The sequence below is a fragment of the Erythrolamprus reginae genome, chromosome 2, assembly GCF_031021105.1.
Source record: "Erythrolamprus reginae isolate rEryReg1 chromosome 2, rEryReg1.hap1, whole genome shotgun sequence".
NCBI classification, from domain to species: domain Eukaryota; kingdom Metazoa; phylum Chordata; class Lepidosauria; order Squamata; family Dipsadidae; genus Erythrolamprus; species Erythrolamprus reginae.
Window position 1 is genome coordinate 313,860,657 of NC_091951.1, and position 20,671 is coordinate 313,881,327.

General features: G+C 39.9%; 1 protein-coding gene across 5 annotated transcripts in view; it reads left to right on the forward strand.

Annotated features, from left to right (window-relative positions):
* Positions 1-20,671, forward strand: part of ARHGEF28 (Rho guanine nucleotide exchange factor 28) — a 193,591-nt gene that overhangs the window by 41,792 nt on the left and 131,128 nt on the right. For all 5 annotated transcript variants that reach the window (XM_070743150.1, XM_070743151.1, XM_070743154.1 and 2 more), the window contains exons 3-4: positions 2,705-2,846; positions 4,497-4,790. In XM_070743150.1, coding sequence (XP_070599251.1) covers positions 2,705-2,846; positions 4,497-4,790 — 436 coding nt within the window. The remainder of the gene's footprint in view (positions 1-2,704; positions 2,847-4,496; positions 4,791-20,671) is intronic.

Genomic DNA, 20,671 nt, shown 5'->3' on the forward strand with positions numbered 1-20,671 from the left:
TCAGAATTATGCATTGTGCAGCATGATACAAAAAACTGTGGCTGCACTCTTCAATAATTTTTTAATCAAAGAATACCTGGGATGACATGACTAGAAAAAGTCCTGCCTACATTTGATTGATTGGCAGTTGCAGATATTATAAAAACAATATAATGTTGGTGCCCTTGTATGGCTATCTGGAATTAAGGGGGATATATAATTTCTGTTTGTGTACACGCTGAACTTAGTAATTCATACATAAAAATATATGTTCTAGTTAGTGCTTACTTAGTGTTTAAATGCTAGATTTGTTGCTTATTTAAATTAATTTCCTTTTTAAAAAAATAAGGAAAAGACATAGCACACAGTTTAATTTTAGGTGCTCCAGAGAGCTGTTGGTGGCTGTGCTTTTCAAACCATATCACATGATTATGTATGTATGTATGTATGTATGTATGTATGTATGTATGTGTGTATGTGTCAGACTGAAGCCGTTTTAGTTGGGGTCTTTGGCCTGCCACATTTTGTGCTTTTTAAAAATGTATTCTTAGCTGTGGGAATTTGTGTGTGGGGGGGAACCATTGCACAAGGGATGCCTGCATGTAGCCATAACAAATTCCTTCTAGATTGTCAAGGTCATCCTTTGTCTTTGCACTCCTGCACCTGCAGGGAAGGAGATGGGAGTTGCTGCCAAGTTGGCAAAGGAAGATTTGTCAACGTGATGGACTTGGTAGTGTGGGGACAAGGGCTTGAACTTTCAACTGGGTAGAGAAACCCCTGGGACTTCAAATTCGGGTTTCTCCCATATGTGCCAATATGGCTCTGCTAATAAATTGGAATTTTGAGGAATACTTTGCCTCGGACTCTGATTTAGTTTTTGATGCTATTTGGAACCTTGACAGTCAGTGAAGGGCTGCAAAATATTTTACTACCATACTGTGGGCGTGGCTTATTTTGTGTGTGTGGCTTGCTGGCCATGTGACCAGATAGGAGTGGCTTGATGATCATGTGACTGTGGGTGGCTTAAAAGTCATGTGACTGGCTTAAAGGTGGCCAATTTGATATTATTGACGTCAAAGGTTAGGGTTAGGGTGCCTGGCCTCTCCTTGTTTCAAAGAGATACAATTCCCCTATCTATTTATTACTGAACATCCAAAATATACTATTTAATTCTATGTATATATGCCATATATGTACATACATATTACACACAGGCACATAAAATATGCATTATCTACTATATAAACTGTATGTGTATGGACACACATATGCACACACAGCTCTTCTAAAATTCTACATGTTCAACCTCATTTACTGTGATAGGACAAACATACCCAGAGCCCAGAAGGGAAAAAAAGAAAAAAAATTCGCTGGCAACGGAAGTCTGGAGGTGGGGTTTCCCAGCGAGGGGAGCCTCGGTGAAATCGCAGCATCGCAAAAACACAGAGGTCTGGTGTTGGGGTTTTGAGGAATTTGGTGTTTTTGCGATGCTGCGATTTCACTGATGCTCCCTTCGCTGGGAAACCCCACCTCCGGATTTCCATTGCCAGCGAAGCGCTCGTTTTTGCGATGCTGGGATTCTCCTGCTGGGATTCCCCTGCAGCATCACAAAAAGGTGGGGTTTCCCATGGAGGGGAGCCTCAGGGGAATCCCAGCAGCGCAAAAACGGGCACTTCGGCTGGCAAAAGGGGTGAATTTTGGGCTTGCACGCATTAATCGCTTTTCCATTAATTCCGATGAGAAACGTTGTTTCGTCTTACAAACTTTTCACCTTAAGAGCCTCGTCCTGGAACCAATTAAGTTTGTAGGACAAGGTATCACTGTACATCCATTGGTTACATATAGTACCTATTAATGCATGCATGTTTTCACATGTTATCCCAAGTGTTATTTGAAGCAGTGAGGCGCTTTCAGACTGGATAGCAGTGGTCTAGTTTGAAAGGGGGAACGCAGGCATGCAACCCAAAGCTCACCACTGCTTCTACATTGACACCAGCCATGGAAGTTTACACCATCAAACGTTATTTGTTTGGTTTGCCTTAGTAAATTGTAGGAATCCAGCCATAGTTGAACCTGAATTCAATACATCTTCTCTTAGTATTTTTAAATGTGTGAGTAAGAAAATATATACTATTTATTGAAGGGATTTAAGTGAAGAGGAGAGAAAGTCTGGCTCTGTCCATTATTGGCATTTTGCTCCGAATAGTTTTTCCAGGGGAAATTGATTTGAAGGCCTTTGTGTTAAAAAGATATTTTGAAATATTTGTTTTTGATATTTTGCTTGCTAACAAGTTGCTACTGTCAGATGACAATTTTATTGACTATTGTTAAAAGCTACATTATTAAAAATAACGGTAGCAACAAATATGCAGTTCTTTTCTTAAGGAAACACAGCTTCATCTACACTTCCTCTCAAAACAGATCTGATTCTTTGTTATTGCTCTCTTGTATATTTAATTCTTTTGAAAACTCCCTTCAGTGTTATATAATAGAGTTGTTTTTGGTTTGTTAATTTCAGTTGCTCAGAAAAAGTGTGAGTTGTTTATAGTTTTATAAATCCTGGTTTGAACTGCAAAACGTTTATCACAATCTGTCTACAAGTAAACATTTTCCACCTCACTGATTACAGTGTGAAAACTTTCACCATGTTAAATACTGTCAGCTCGCTGTAATTAAAAATATGTATATTATGTAAAGTAGCATTTAAAATATGTCCATTTTCTAGGGCCAAACCATTATATATGGAAAGTTTGACAACATTCTTCCCGAAGAGGCTGAATTTTACTTTGTTTACAAAGGATCAATACAGAAACATGTGGTTTATGCCAAGCAAATTACTGAAAACACTCTTGAATCTATCATTCCAGGTGAGTGGACCAGCTCTGCTACATTATCCATTTGTCTTCTTATTGCAGCATTTTAATCTGTTGTGGAAAGGCTATTCGTTTAACTTTGATTATTTAATTGTTATCATAGTGGAAGCCAAACAACAGTACAAAGTTTTTGTCTCTTGTGTGTACACTTACTGCAGTGATTTTCAACCATTTTTGAGCCGCGGCACATTTTTTACATTTACAAAACCTTGGGGCACATTGAGGGGGGGGGGGGGGGCGGCGGCTAAAAAAAGTTTGGACAAAAAAATTCTCTCTCTCTCTTCCTCCCTTTCGCTCTATTTCTCTCTCCCTCTTTCTCTCCCTTCCTCTTTTTTTTCTCTCTCTCTCCATCCCTCTTTCTTTCTCTCTTCCTTCTTTCCTTTTTTGCTCTCTCCCTCCCTACTTCCCTCTATGTCTTTCTCCCACCTCCCTCTCTTTCTCTCTCCCTCTCTCTTGCTTTCTTTCTTTCTCTCTCTTGTTCTCTTTCTCTCTCTCTCTCTTTCTTTCTTTCTCTCTCTTGCTTGCTTTCTCTCTTGTTTTCTTTCTCTCTCTCTTGCTCTTTCTCTCTTTCTCTTGTTTTCTTTCTCTCTCTGAGCTTCGCGGCACACCTGACCATGTCTCACGGCACACTAGTGTGCCACGGCACACTGGTTGAAAAACACTGACTTACTGGACTAAGACGTAAAGTCTGTTTCCATATATCATATTTTTAGAGTATACGACGTCCCTAGATTTTAGAGGAGGAAAACAAGGGAAAAAGTATTCTGAACCAAATGGTGCAGTAATGTATTATTTAATAAAATACTGGTGTAGCAGAATATTTTTTACAACCATGTACACTTTTTACAAACTTTAAACTTGATACCTTTAAGATTTGTGGACTTCAACTCCCAGAATTCCTCCTCCAGTCATGGTAGCTCAGGAATGGCAGTTGAAATCCACAAGCCTTAAACTTGCCAGGTGGGGTTTCCCAGTGAGGGGAGCCTCAGCGAAATTGCAGCATCGCAAAAACACAGGAGTCCTCGAAACCCCACCTCCGGACTTCTGTGTTTTTGTTATGCTGCGATTTCGCTGAGGCTCCCCTTGCTGGGAAACCCCACCTCCGAACTTCTGTTACCAGCGAAGTGCCTGTTTTTGCGCTGCTGGGATTCCCCTGCAGCACTGCAAAACCACGGAAGTCTGGAGGTGGTGTTTCCCATGGAGGGGAGCCTTAGGGGAATCCCAGCAGCGCAAAACTGGGCACTTCGCTGGCAACAGAAGTCTGGAGGCGGGGCATCCCAGTGGCGGCGGCTTGGGTTTGTAAGGTGAAAATAGTTTGTAAGAAGAGGCAAAAAAATCTTAAACCCCGGGTTTGTATCTCGAAAAGTTTGTATGACGAGGGGTTTGTAAGACGAGGTATCACTGTATTCAGTGAGAATATTTCATTCATTCAGATCTAGGATGTATTATTTGATTTTCCCTTGATTTTTTTGAGCAGTATAGTATATGGTGAATACTATCAATTGTTTATTTTTTATTTTAAAGTATATGAGAATAGAATCTGACTTTAATTCCAGTTTTTCATACTTTAAGAAATGGCAATAAAATATATCTTTGTAGAGACATCTATTGAGTATATAACATTTGATTGTTATACTTTTTCAGCTCATAGAGAACCAGAAGATGTTTCTGTCTTTGTGGTTATGTACGGAAAGGAAAGTGAATTTGTGATTCTGGGCTCCTCCTTTCTTACTTTCAAGCGCGACATTGCTTGTGAATTAGCATGCTTCTTGGTGAGCCAGACCAAATGTCTCACTCCCTCCAGTCATCACACCCTTCTCAGCCAGTTTGATTTGGTTGAGAGAGATTTGCAGTCAATGGATCATGAAGTTATGCTAGCCACGGCCTGTGAAGAGATTCCATCTTCCTGGAACATAGTTGGGAATAGTGCAGAAGATGGTAAGTAATTCTCATTTAATTTATTTTTTCCTTTTATAACGTGTGATTAAAATTAGATCCTGCCTTTTATCTGGAAGCTTGAAGTTGAATATGCGATACTCCTTCGTCCCATTTTTTCCCCATCACAGTAAAGTTGTGATTGGGCATAATACCTGTACCAAAATTATCCACGATTGGGATTGGACCTGAAGTTGTTTGTTTGTTTCTGACAAACAAACTCAAACTCAACCCAGACAAGACGGAGTGGCTGTGGGTTTTGCCTCCCAAGGACAATTCTATCTGTCCGTCCATTACCCTGGGGGGGGGGAGAATTATTGACCCCCTCAGAGAGGGTCCACAACTTGGGAGTCCTCCTTGATCCACAGCTCACATTAGAGAAACACCTTTTAGCTGTGGCAAGAGGGGCGTTTGCCCAGGTTCGCCTGGTGCGCCAGTTGCGGCCCTATTTGGACCGGGAGTCATTACTCACAGTCACTCATGCCCTCATCACCCCGAGGCTCGACTACTGTAACACTCTCTACATGGGGCTACCTTTGAAAAGTGTTTGGAAACTTCAAATCGTGCAGAATGCAGCTGCGAGAGCAATTATGGGCTTCTCTAAGTATGCCCATATTACTCCAACACTCCGCAGTCTGCATTGGTTGCCGATCAGTTTCCGGTCACAATTCAAAGTGTTGGTTATGACCTATAAAGCCCTTCATGGCACCGGACCAGAATATCTTCAGGACCGCCTCCTGCCGCACGAATCCCAGTGACCGGTTAGGTCCCACAGAGTCGGCCTTCTTCGGGTCCCGTCGACTAAACAATGTCGTCTGGCGGGACCCAGGGGAAGAGCCTTCTCTGTGGGGGCCCTGACCCTCTGGAACCAGCTCCCCCCTGAGATTAGGATTGCCCCCACCCTCCCTGCCTTTCGTAAACTCCTTAAGACCCACCTCTGCCGTCAGGCATGGGGGAACTAAAACATCTCCCCCTTGCCCATGTTGTTTTGCCGTTGATTGATTGACTGTGTGCCTGTTTTTTATATATATTGGTATTGTTTTATGAAATTACTAATTTTAAATTGTAATTAGATTGGTGGGCATTGGATTTGTTATTATGTACTGTTTTTTATTATTGTTGTGAGCCGCCCCGAGTTTGCGGAGAGGGGCGGCATATAAATCCAATAAATCTAATCTAATCTAATCTAATCTAATCTAATCTAATCTAATCTGTGCCTCCTTAGTTCTACTAGATCTTTACTGCTTATATCACTCTTTTACTTCAGCTTTTCCTATTCTTTTCTCATGTATTCTGATTCTTATTGTTTTATATATATTACCAGCATAAAGATCAAAGACAACCGGTACAACAGAAATTAAATTTAAATTGTAAAATTAAATTAGGCACCAGAAATTAAACCGAATACTCTAAACAGGTTTGTGTCATATTACTGCTAATATATAAAATAGCCAAAGAGCTAGGAACATTACAAAGCAGCCAGATTTTTCTGATAGTTTTTTTAAAAAGTTGTTTCCTTAGTATATCTAATTCAGTTCATGAATAACGCTTGTCAGCCACTGATGATAATTCAAAACCTGCTAACAAGATTAATGTGGCACTAATATGATGTTTTCACTTTGATTACTAGCAGATGAGCATTTTTTCTAATTTAAAATTGTTATGTAATAACATGTTCTTATTCTATAAACAAAAGGAGACAAGCTTTGCATTGAACTAATGAAAAGAATGCTGTCGTGCAGGAATTTTGGTAACCAACAACTTATTTATTACAACTCCTAATGCTTTGTCATTGACTGATTTAACCTTTATTGGGTATGATTTGTGTTCAATAACACCATCATTATTTAAAGGCCTTGGGAATGGACATTAACAGCTGGGAAACCTTGACCTCTGCTTGTTCATCTTGGAGGCTAAAGACGCAGCATGGCCTTCTCCATTTCGAGGAGACCCTTGTTCGGCAGGCCAAGGCAAAGAGGCATTCCCAAAACCAGCAAAATATGGGGGCTGGGCAGGGGTCAGAATGGATCCACCCTCCGTGTGGAAGGGATTGCCACTCTTGGATTGCTTTTTAGCCACACTAGATGCAGTTCTAGGAACTCTTCCCAGAGTACGATACCATAGTCTTTCAAGACTGAAGGTTGCCAATGCAAAAAGAAAAAAAATGGTGAAAAATATAAATGGTTATATTTGGATTTTGAATTCCATTGAAAACCTGGATTTTGCTCTTGCATTGGAATTGTGTAGAAAAAGTAGATTTTACCTTATTTATATATGTATTTAAAATTTTTATCCTGCGTTTTATCCAGACCTCAAAACAATAGAATAGAATAGAATAGAATAGAATAGAATTTTTATTGGCCAAGTGTGATTGGACACATAAGGAATTTGGCTTGGTGCATATGCTCTCAGAGTACATAAAATAAAATACACATTTGTCAAGAATCATATGGTACAACACTTAATGATTGTCATAGGGGTCAAATAAGCAATGAAGAAGCAATATTAATAAAAATCTTAGGATATAAGCAACAAGTTACAGTCATACAGTCAACATGGGAGGAAATGGGTGATAGGAATGATGAGAAAAACTAGTAGAATAGAAGTGCAGATTTAGTAGAAAGTATATACCAGTACATATAACTTCTGTCTTCCTATGAGGCAGGTAAGGCTGGGAGAAGGTGACTGGCCCAAAGTCACTTTGTGATTTCCATGATTGACAGTGAAGTTGTCTCAGTTTTCAGTTTAGTCTAATGCTTTAACAGTTTAAAATGTTCTTCTGGGTACTTTGAGATATACAATTCAAAAATTATGCATAATCAGAAAGATTACACAAAGAGATCTTATATATGACTTTCTGAAGTTTGACATTAAGTTTCATGCCAAGACATTTTTCAAAGCTGGGTTTCTTCTAAAGTGATAGCTGCTACTCAGATTGGTTTAAGAAAGCACTTTCATTCTCATAAGGGTGTATAATTGTGTCTGGTGCCTGCCTTTGTAAGAAAGTAAGATCCAGTTTATTTAGTTACAGTTATTTTTTTCTCCTAACGGGTTTCATATAGGACATAATTATATTAGGATTATAAAACACTTATTGTTACACAGTGATGAATAATATGGCTCTTCACCTCCCCATCTTCCCAAACTGCAAGACCATGTTACAATGCTTTCTTTCAATTGGTTTGCAAATCATCTCCAGGAATGCTATGAGATGAAACTGGCAGAAATCTGGAGAAATTCTTAATTAGTTTTGTGACAAACATTAATAAAGGCCCAAGGCATTTCCCAATGGGTCCCCTTCATATATATTAGACTGTTACTTTTATTTCTTCAGCTAGCATGATCTGTGCAGGATGTGGAGTTGTTGAACATTGAAATTCAAGCATCTCAGGACCATCGTTCATTCCTCCACTCAAAATAGAATACCCTACGAGACTAGACTTTCAATCCTGGGCCTAGAAAGCCTAGAACTACAACGCCTTAAACAATATCTAAGTATTGCCCACAAGATCATATGCTGCAACGTCCTGCCTGTTGGCGACTACTTCAGCTTCGACCACAACAACGCAAGAGCACACAACAGATTTAAACTTAATATTAACCGCTCCAAACTTGACTGTAAAAAATATGACTTCAGTAACCGAGTTGTCGAAGCGTGGAACTCATTACTGGACTCCATAGTGTCATCCCCAAACCCCCAACACTTTACCCTTAGATTATCTACGGTTGACCTATCCAGATTCCTAAGAGGTCAGTAAGGGGCGAGTACAAGTGCACTAGAGTGCCTTCCGTCCCCTGTCCTATTGCTGTCCTATATCTCCTATACTTTTCTTTTATTCCTATATCTCTTCTATTCTTTCATTGATATGTTCTATTACTATACCTTCTTTTCTATTTTTTCATAGATATATTTTACTATGAGTATCTCCTCTATAACCTTCATCATGTATTTTACTATGTGTATATGTATGTATATATTCGACACAAAAATATGTAACCCTTCCCTGGTGCAGAGCTGAAGGGATTGGATACTTTAGCCTAGAGGATAATTCTCTGCCTTACAAGGCAAAAGTTGCAGGTTCAAGTGCCAGTGGGTTTGGCTAGCTGATGAGGCCAAAATAAGGCCGAAATAGATCTATCCTAGTTTCCCTTAATTTTCAAATTTAGCAACAAAAACATGTGACATATATATATATATATACCCACTAAAACTCTCATTGTGTATTGGACTAAATAAACAAACAAACAAACAAACAAACAAACAAACAAACAAACAAATAATCGTAGATGCTCTAGAGTTCTGGTAGTCTTAACATTAAAAAGTGCAGTTTAAGTAACTTGACTCTTTCTTAGCTAATCTCAAATTACTTATGTGGCTAAAGTTCTTTACATTACAAGTTTTACCTTAAAGTTAAGGCATATTTACTGTTTTGTCTTGCAACTAAGCCTGAGCAATCATGTGGGCAGTAGAATAGAATGAAATATGGGAACTCACTGATAGATTCCTTGATGCCATGGTGCTTCAGACATCTGGCTGGTTAAGAAAGTGTGCTGTGTTAGATACCCCTGTACTATTTTGATAAAGAAATATTTGTTGTTGTTGTTGTTAGTTGCAAAGTCGTGTCCAACCCATCACGGCCCCACGGACAACATTCCTCCAGGCCTTCCTGTCCTCTATCATCCCCGGAGTCCATTTAAGCCAGGGGTCCACAAACCTGGCAACTTTAAGACTTGTGGCTGGAAAATTCTGGGAATTGAAGTCCACAAGTCTTAAAGTTGCTAAGTTTGATTTGAACTCACACCGACTGCTTCAGTGACTCCATTAAAAAAAGTATGAAGAGAAAAACTAAGATTATGATTCCTTTCATTCCTTTTGGGCAGTCAATCCAAGGTGTGCCCAGGAAACCAGTAGTTGAGAGAAACAAAATTCAGAATTCTTGTCGAAAGAAGCTGTTGCCCCATATTCTGCACACACTAAAATTGAAATGTAAGAAAATCAGTAAATCTGTGTGAAGAAGTAGCCTTTAGAGCAGAATGTTATAATTTCATTAATATTTTGAGATGGGCAGCAAACAAATTTAATAAATAAATAGGAAGGATTTATGTTTCTTGGTAGATCAGGATTTTTTAGATGAACTGTAAAGGAGTTTAGTGATAGCTAGATTCTTCCTGCCATAGGAGCAGATAAGCAAGTCACTTAAAAATGTCAACTGTGATATAAATTGGGATCCCTGAAATATCTATCTCAATTAAGAATAATATTTGGATAGAGTCATAAAGACCATCTACGCATTAAGACCTTACTATAGGCAGATCACAAAAGAAATCTTCACAATCCACTTACTTGGTCCTATTGAAAGTGCCAAGCAGGGAAAAAAAACCTTTTCATTTGCATCTGCTAAAAAAAGAGCCACAAGTTGTATCTTTGTTCTTTTTATATATATTTTATTTTACTGCAGTGCTGTTTCTTATTTTTCTATTATCTCTTCTATTTTTTTTGTTCATCATTTTTGTTCATTTTTAAAAAATATTTACTTTGAAAAATGTTGTGATTCAGCCTGAGGCTTCTCACGGACCGGCTGGATCTCTGCCGGATCCATGCCCAGAGGAGGAGGACAGTGAACAGGAGGGGGAGGACCAGGCAGATGGGGGAGAGGAACGTCAGGAAGAGGAGGAGGGAGAGCAGCCTGAGACCCCCCGGGGGGGGGGGCTCTCCCCAGCTAGTAGCCTGGATTCATTGGATGAAGACGCACAGTCTATAATAGACATGAGGCAGCGACGAGCAGCTCAAAGATGGGGACAATTAGAAAGGTATTTCCATCCCTGAATTGGCAACAGCTGTGTTTGGGTGTGGTTCTCCTCAGCAGGGTTGAAAAGACAGGCCTGCCCTTACAGTCTTGTGGAGAGTTATCAATTGGGAGTCCTGTGACCTTGCTTCGATTCTCGGCATCTCTGATCTTGGCTTGTGGCCTAGAAGTCTGGAAGACTTGGGGGAGGCGTGGGTTTTATTATCTCCAGCGTTGTTTTTGCCAGCAAGAATCCTGTTTTATTGCCTGGCCTTCGTGAAACCTCTGTGAAGCTTCATAGTGTTCCTGTCTGTAAGAACAGTTTTTGTTACCTGTGTTTGCTTTGAATTATATAAACTGCCTTTGCTTTTTACCAGTGTGTCAGGCTACTCTTTTTGGTTGGTGTTGGCATCTGGGGGGACCCAGAAAGAACAGAAAAATATTTTTAAAAATTTTTTTTTCCAGTTTTGGTCACCACACTACAAAAGAGACATTGATATTCTAGAAAAAGTGCAGAAGAGAGCTGAAGGGAAACTGCCCTCCCCCAGTGGGCCGACCTCTAGGGAGGCACAGGGTGCCATAATTGCCACATCAAAATGAAGCAACGGAGAAAATTTTCTCAATGAGACGACCTCAATTGTATTGAGATCGCTCCTTTTATTGTATTTTATTTTTCCTGATATGTGGTACAGAATAACCAATTTGCAAATGCCACATACATTAAGCCATCCTCAAACTACCATTCACTCATGCACTGTATAAGGCAAGCTTCTCATGACTTCCCTATAGATAATTAATGGAAGCTCCATTCATTGCCTTTTCCTGGATTGTGTGTTTACTGGTGATTGGCAAAGGAATGAGAGTAAGGCATATATTTCCTTGAATGGAAGTTAGCTATACGTTTTATTCATGCTGTATATCAAGTTAATTATTTTCCACGTGGTCATGGATTCTGCAGCTTGCTTACTCAGCCTGGACTTTGCTGCCTTTCCATAGAGGAAGAATAAGGTTTATACAGCACCCATTAGGATGAAACATCACCCTTCAGCAATATTCCATCCCAAAGTTCAGTGCCTAAAAACCTATGATTACAACAGAGAGCAACCAGAATGATAGGGACTAGAAACTAAAACATACGAGGAAAGGTTGCAGGAACTGGGCATGGAAAATCTAGCAAAGAGGAGGTCCAGGGGGGACATGATAGCAGTCTTCAAATACTTGAGAGGGTGCTGTAGGGAGGAGGGGGGTCACATTATTTTCCAAAGCACCTGGGAGCCAGACAAGGAGCAATGGTTGGAAGTTGTCCAAGGAGAAATTCAACCTGGAAATAAGGAGGAACTTTCTGGCTGTGAGAGCAATCAACCAGTGGAACGGCTTGCCTGCAGAGGTGGGTGAACGCTCCAACACTAGTGACTTTTCTTGAAGACTGGACTGCTATTGGACTAGTCCATCTAGTCCCCCAGCAGGGGGTTGGACTAGATAACCTGCAAGGTCCCTTCCAACTCTAATAATAAAATAAAATAAAATAAAAACTTAAAACTATTGAAAAAAGGATCACTCCCAAACATCATGGAAGAAATCAATGGCAAATCTAACTCTGTATTGATTAAAAAAAACAACCTACAGGTCCATTGAATCATCAAAAGTCAAACCTGACCTAAAAAAAAGGACTATTTCCCTTGGTTCCAATTTCCCTACCCGTCAGGCAGTGGTACACTGATTGCTGTTATTATCAATCATTCAAGTTATCTGTGCTTTTTTGCAAATATGATTTACCTAACATTGGCAATGTTAGTTACCATTGGTAGGATTGTGAAAATCATGCTATATTTGGTTCTTTTGTTCTGTGGCCGACCAGGGTGCTAGATTCCCCAAAATTTAATAACCGATGAAAATATGTATCTGCCAAACAATGCATTGACTTGCTGCCAATAGAGGTACAGTGGTACCTCTACTTAAGAACGCCTCTACTTAAGAACTTTTCTAGATAAGAACCAGGTATTCAAGATTTTTTTGCCTCTTCTTAAGAACCATTTTTTACTTAAGAACCTGAGCCTGTAAAAATTTATCAAGAAATTTGAGAGTGGCACGAAGGATTGGCCAGTTTCCTGCCATTCCCCCTTTAATCCCAGCCATCTTGGGCTTTTCTGGGCTGCCGGAGGAGCCTTTTGGTGGCGCTTAAGGATGCTTAAGTATGCCTCCCATACACCCGGTGTGAGGTTGCATCCTGGAGCATCTGGGTGTGGAAAGACAAAAGGGGACGCTTCGCCCTGGCCGGATCAACTCAGCTTCAGCTAAACTGAGTAGTCACCATAGTGAAGGAAAGGTGCCAGCTACAAAGTGAGCGAGCGAGAGGAGAGGGGAGCCCTTCAGCATGGGAAGGAAGAGAAAGCAGGTAGCAGCAGCAGCAGCTGCCGCCTTTCGGTCAAAGGATCGGGAGGGTCCCCCCTCTCGCCCACCTGGGTTTCTCTCTCTGGCACAGTGTATGGGAGGTAGCCTCGTACCGGGTGTATGGGAGGTGCATGCTCCTCCTTGCCACCCCAGAGTCCCTCTTTTTTTCCCCCAAGCCTTAAAGTTTTGGATTTTTTTTATTCCCCTCCCCTCAACCTTCTTCCTTCAGGATCGACTGTCCTCCTCCTCTTCCTCCTCCTCCTACCCAAATTCTGAGCTTTTATTTCTTTTCTAATTGGTTTGCACGCATTATTTGCTTTTAATTGATTCCTAGGGGAAAATTTGCTTCTCCTTGCAAACTTTTCTACTTAAGAACCTGGTCACGGAACGAATTAAGTTTTTAAGTAGAGGTACCACTGTACTTCACTACTTCTTGTGAGATAAGCCTGGTAACGGTAGAGAGGAAATGAATGATTGCCAGGAGTGAGAACAAAGAGCAGCTGAGACCATGGCATTCCATCCGGCCCTGGTGAAAGGTCCTAATGGCAGAAGGGTTGGCACGATTCATGATGGGCCTTTCTGAACCCCTGTGCCTTTGGCAGATCCTTCATGTTGACCCTGCCAACATTAGTTGGCTGTATGTTAAGCTTATTTGGCTGACTTGCAACTACGTAGCAATTCAATTCAATTAAGTTCAATTAACCCTTCAATTTTAGATGTTGAATAACGCTTTCTAGGAATTATTATGTTATGAAATTTGATTTTTTACTAAGCTTTAACGTTAGTTAGCATTAACTTTAGACACTAAGTAAAACTGCAAGAAGGAAACTTATTTAACTTTCTTTCAGAAATTGGAATTATTTCCTGTTTTCATCAATGCAGAGTAAAGATTTCCTCAAAGTGGATGAATAGTGACCTATTGCCCAATATATTTGTCATAGGATTGTTTTTCTGTACTGAACATTATATTAGCTCTATGTTGTTTTAATGTTAACAAAACCTTGAGTCCCGTTTTTTTCCACAGCACTGCATTGCTTATCAAACGAAACACAAACAAGACTACCATTGGGCTGCATTTAGCACATTGTGTTGCATTCTTAAATGCTCTGATAAGAACAGTTGTCTGGGTGATGTGTAAATCAGTACAATAATACAGTCCAACTATAAATAGCGCTATCACTGAAAACAAAACAAAAGAAACAATAACAACAAATAGAAGAAGTGGAGCCAGTGTAGTCTAGTGGTTGTGGTCTTGGACTAAACCAATGAAGCCCACTGGGTGACTTAGGCACATCATTTATCAGAGTAAATAACATAATAGTACTCAGTGTGGAGCAAACCTCTCTCTGTCTGTCTCTGTCTCTCCCTCTCCCTCCCCGCGCTCTCCCCCTCAATAATAAAGGACGGCACATTTGTGACATATTAACATTATTTTTAAATTCTTAGGAGAATAAAAAGGCATTCACAGGGCACAAGAAAGTCTACCGCAGTAGTCCCCAACCTTTGTGGCTTAGCGGATGAGATGGGAAAGGAGAACTGGGTCACATGAGGGCTGGGTTGGCACACACACACACTCCAGCCATACACTCACATGGTCCAATTCCTAATAGGCCATGAGCCAATATTGGTTTGGGGACCCCTGATCTACAGTATTGGTGTCTGATAAGCAAGTATTGTCAAGGCAGTCAGTGATTAGAAGTCAGCCTGAAAAATCACACAGTACTTTGATAGTTAAGAAAAGACAAATACAGTAGTCCCTTGCTATACCGCACTTCACCTACTGCGGCTTCATCGCGGGTTTCTGAGGAAGTCGATCGGCAGATTTAAACAGCCCGCCGAACTCGATCGGCAGGTTTTTCCAAAAAATATACATATCTAAAATTGTAAATACTGTATTTAAATACTGTATCTAAAATAAATACTGTGTGGGAACGGTTTATAAACACTTAAAACAATGAAAACTTACCAAACAATTACAATATAAATACTTAAATAAGTACTATCAGTCGATAAATTCCCCATTGCGGATTTCACCTATCGCGGCCAGGTCTGGAACGTAACACCAGCGATAGGTCAGGGACTACTGTATGCCTTTTTTTTGTCCAATACACAATAATACACAATGAAGGTTATCGAGGATATACAGTAGTAGAAAAGAAATACGAGATATAGGAGAGACTATAGGACAGGGGACGGAAGGCACTCTAGTGCGCTTATGTATGCCCCTTACTGACCTCTTAGGAATCTGGAGAGGTCAACCGTGGATAGACTAAGGGTAAAATGTTGGGGGTTAGGGGATGATACTATGGAGTCCGGTAATGAGTTCCACGCTTCAACAACCCGATTACTAAAGTCATATTTTTTACAGTCAAGTTTGGAGTGGTTAATGTTAAGCTTGAATCTGTTGTGTGCTCTTGTGTTGTTGTGGTTGAAGCTGAAGTAGTCTTTGACAGACAGGACGTTGCAACATATGATCTTGTGGGCAATACTTAGATCATGTTTAAGGTGTCGTAGTTCTAAGCTTTCAAGACCCAGTCTAGTTTCGTAGGGTATTCTGTTTTGAGTGGAGGAATGAAGGGCTCTTCTTCTGAAGTATCTTTGAACATTTTCAAGGGTGTTAATGTCTGAGATGCAATATGGGTTCCAAACAGATGAGCTGTATTCGAGGATGGGTCTGGCGAAAGTTTTGTAAGCTCTGGTAAGTAGTGTGAGATTTCCAGAGCAGAAGCTACATAGGATTAAATTAACAACTCTTGAGGCCTTCTTAGCAATGTTGTTGCAATGGGCTTTGGCACTTAGATCTTTAGTTATTAGTATCCCGAGGTACTTGACCGAGTGGGGATTATCTGTGATAATTTGTTTATTAAGTTTGTATTTGAAGTTCTGATTCTTTTTGCCGATGTGTAGGACAGAGCGTTTGTTGGTTGAGATTTGAAGTTGCCATGTGTTGGACCAGTCAGAAACTGAGTCTAGGTCTTTTTGTAGGGTAGTTGTGTTATCAGTGGTGTTGAAGAGTTTTACATTGTCTGCAAAAAGAACACAATTGCTTGTGATGAGGTTGCAAAGGTCGTTGATTTAGAGAATGAAGAATGTAGGTCCCAGTACGCTACATTGGGGGACACCGCTTTTAACAGGGACGGGTGTGGATATGGGGCTTTCTATTTTGACCACTTGCTGTATCAAACCCAGTATTGTCAAAGGGTCAGCAATGGCTCTCAAGTGTTCAAGTGCCATTCCCCGCCCCTCCTCTTTTCAGAAAAAAGTGTTTTGCTTGAAAGGCATCTGTTCTGCTGTTGACTATATATGATATTGAAGTTATGTATTGTTTCCTGCCATTGTTTAATTTTTATGGTTGATTGTTATATGTGCCCTTATATTCTTTTTTGAATATATTTTCTAAATTTTAAATACAGGTTTAGAAAGGAAGTAATCTGCTTATGTTCAAAAATAAGACATCTGAATCTTAATTTATATAGTCATTCATCACTACTCAGTACTAGATGTTAGTTTCACTAAGGACTATGCTTCAGTAGATGCTACAATTTATTTATTTATTTATTTATTGATTGATTGATTGATTGATTGGATTTGTATGCCGCCCCTCTCCGTAGATTCGGGGCAGCTAACAACAGTGGTAAAAACAACATGCGACAATCCAATAGTAAAAACAGCTAAAAACCCTTATTTTAAAAACCAATCATACCATACATAAATTGTAGAAGCCTAGGGGGAAAGAATATATCAGTTCCCCCATGCCTGACGGTAGAGGTGGGTTTTAAGGAGCTTACGAAAGGCAAGAAGGGTGGGGGCTATTCTAATCTCTGGGGGGAGTTGGTTTCAGAGGTCTGGGGCCGCCACAGAGAAGGCTCTTCCCCTGGGTCCTGCCAAACGACAATTTAAGGCTATTGATGAGTTTCCCTTAGCTTAAATTACTTTGAGACACTTAATAGCAAAAAATAATTCATTTATTGAAAGAAGTAGACAGTCTATTATGGTGCTTGAGTCATCAGTTTTATATTTTCTTCTGTCGGCATGAATAAACTTTCATTGTACGTGTGCCGTAACACTTGTTCTTAGATGTTTTCTCCCCTTGCAGTTCAGTTTGTTTTAAATAAATCAGCACAAGATAAATGGTACTTGAATCTTATCACAAAGTTTTCAAAATATGGATTGTATGCCAGCATGCACAATTGTGGTTTGATTCATAGTAAAAGCACATACATAGGACTTGTTTGCCAAGAACAAAAAAGAAAGTTGATGGCAAGATAGCAGGGTGTGGTGATCAGTTTTCAAGGACAACCTTGGCTTCGCAGTAATCTGCAGTATTAGAACCTTCAGCTGGTTTTCAGAGGAAAAAAAGATACTAGGTTTGAAAATTTGTCAACACATTAAATGTTTAAAAGAAGATTAAGCCTCAAACAACTGAAAGCTGTAAGTCTGTTCTGATGCCAGGTCTTCCCTTCAAGACACAGCTAATATTTTCTGCTTCCTTCCTGAAAATAAATGAGCTTTATCATCCAGGGACAACTTAGTCACTTCTGTTAGGAGAAATATTTGTTTTGAGCAAGGAAAGGGACTCAGGTGCAAAAAAGAATAGGAATATTTGTGTAATAGATTAAACAGACTGGTTTAAACTCTGCTATTATCCCTTCAACAATATATTTTGACTACAAACTAGAGAACTGATGCAAATCATGGTCTAGTATACTGGCTGTAACTTGCTTGAAGTATTTCCAGCCCTTTTAAATAAGTCAGCTGCTGATTTTCCAAGAGATAATTTGATGGAAACTAGTTCTTTAAAAGTGGGAATCTTTCCGTTCTCAAATGAAGTTGCTGGCTCCTTAATGTGAGCTTTCTACTCATGTCTCATTTTGTTTTAATCATCCATTGAATTAGAACAAATGTTCTTTGTCCTGATGGTGTAAATTTGAGAATGGGTTATATTTTGCTGAAACAGCAGGCTTATTCAGCTATTTATATTATGGAGTTGAAGTACATTGGAAGCGGTTATATATGCACCTGTTTACACGGCTTATGCAGTATTAGTAGTAAACTAAAAGAAAGATAAATGTGGATTTAAAGCAGATCCTTTATAAAGAAGATAAGAACAAAAGGTTTTCCAAATAATATGTGCATGTGAACAATCTGTATAGGTTGTAGATATATGCAGTGGCCAGAACACATGATCGAAAAAAAGGTTAGAGGCCAAACAAAGACTTTAATTGAATGTTATTTGAATGAATGCTAATTGATTTAAAATTGTTGATGTCAGTTGATCTATTTGCATATATCTATTTTATCTCACACAAACGCCTGTCGTACATTCACACAAATGCACAAAAACACACATTTGACTAGTGTAGAGACAGAGTAACTGTCTGGGTTCAGCGAACATAAACCTATGCATGCTTTTTCTGTAAAAAGTCCAACTGAAGTCCATGACCCTTCTTAGATAAACATAAAACTACTGCTCATGTTTATTCCTTGAAAGTTGGCATGAAAAATAGGGAAAGCAGTTTTGGCGGTATTGAGGTGGTTTTTTTGCCCTTTACTTTGCAATATGGAGTAGTTGTTTCCAGGGCTGGAAGGAAAAGAAAAAGTATCCAGACTTTTAATTGAGTTCCTTTTATTCTAAGGTAAATGTGTCAAAATTTCTGGTCATATTCAGTCCTCCTGCAGTCTTTCCTACTTTCCTTTGAGGAACAGGACATAAATCTCTGCAGTGGAGAGTTTCTCAATCATGAACCTCTCTTGATTATTTTTTTAATCTGCGTGCAGAGTCTCTATTGATCAAGAAGATTCTCCGTAGCAGATATTCATTGTTCTCATATACATGACAAGGAAGAGACATTCGCATTAATGTAAAACGTTCTACTTGGGTGTGTCAGACTCTACTGTCGATATCCAGTAGAGTATTTTTGAGTAATGTTTATTTTCCACCTTTTCCCAAATTGCAAATAAAGAGGTCCTTATAGGGTCATTCTTTGTCAAGTGGACCAGGTAAAATTGAAGCCTTATTTGAAAAGAAACCATAACAAAAGCAACATATATAATAGAGATGTGGTCTTTCTAATGAAATAAAAATAAAGATGATTGAAAAAACCTTGCTCTTTCCAATGAAGATGATTGAAGGTGATGAAACAGAACTTATATCATATTCATTTTTATATCATTAGAAAGAGCACATTTTCCCCTATCATATATGTTGTTTTTGTGATGGTTTCTTTTCAAATAAGGCTGAAAAAAATCAGGTCCACTTGACAAAGAATAACCCTATAGTATGTCTCTGAAAGTAGCTATGTCTTTTAAGTCCTGCATACCAAACAAATGTGTGCCATCCAATTTGTAGATCGTGCCCTTCTAATTTCAAAAGCCTTTTGTTTCGAAGCATAATCCATTCCTTAATCCATGTCATTGCTGTTGCTTGGTAATACAGCTCCCAATTAGGAAATCCAAAATGATCTCTTATTCTAACATCTTGTAGCATTTTTAAACTCATCCTCGATCTTTTTTCTTGCCAAATAAATTTTGTCATTATTTTATTAATTTCATTACAAAAAGGTTTTATCCATTTTAATTGGTATCGTTGAAAACAGAAAACCTTTTCGGCACTAAGTGCCAAAATGGAAGTGTGTGTACGCGCATGTGCTGGAAACTGGAAGAACAGCCACCCGGTGTGCTTGCACATGCTGGGAGGCTGCTCTTCTGGTTTCTGGCATGCGTGCTGGTCAGCTTGTCTTCACACAAGCATGCAAACTAAAAGACCATCTGCACAGGTGTGTGCTGGAAACCGGAAGAGCAGCTGCCTGGCATATGCGTGCATGTCGGGTGGCTGCTGTTCCAGTTTCCGACACTCCTGCGCACATGAAGAACTGAAAAAGCAACGGCTCACGTCCCCGGAAGATGGCTTTGCATACTACTTCCGGCATGCATGCCATAGGTTCGCTATCATAGGTATAAAGTGCCAATAGAATCTTATCTTGCTATTGATTCACACACTTTCAAGAGGCTCTATCTCTCTTATCGTACACTCAATCAATGATGCCATAGACCAGTGATGGCGAACCTGTGCCACAGGTGACACAGGTGGCACTCGGAGCCATATTTGCGGGCATGCAAGCCATTGCCCTAGCTCAGCTCCAAGGTTCATGTGTGTGCCAGCCAGCTCTGGGAGGGCGTTTTTGGCTTCCAGAGAGCCTCCAGAGGGATAGGGGAGGGTGTTTTTACCCTTCCCCGGCTGTAGGGAAGCTTTTGGAGACTGGGGAGGGTGAAACGCAAGCCTACTGGGCCCATCAGAAGTTGGGGAAAAGGCCGTTTCCGTCCTCCAGAGGGCCTCCGGGGATTGGGAAAGCTGTTTTTGCCCTCCCCAGACATTGAATGGTGTGGGCACTCGTGTATGCATAAGAGTACGCATGCACGCTCTTTTGGCACCTGGGGAAAAAAAGGTTCGCCATCACTGCCATAGACATTTAGAAATTCAGTATAGATCACAATTAATAATAATAATAATAATAATAATAATAATAATAATAATAAGCTGAGTATGTGATCGATTGTTTCATGTAAAGAAACAGATGAAACAATCGATCACATACTCAGCTGCTGCAAAAAGATCGCACAGACTGACTACAAGCATAGACATGATGCTGTGGCACAGATGATCCACTGGAACATGTGCCGGAACTACCACTTACCAGTGGCAAAGAA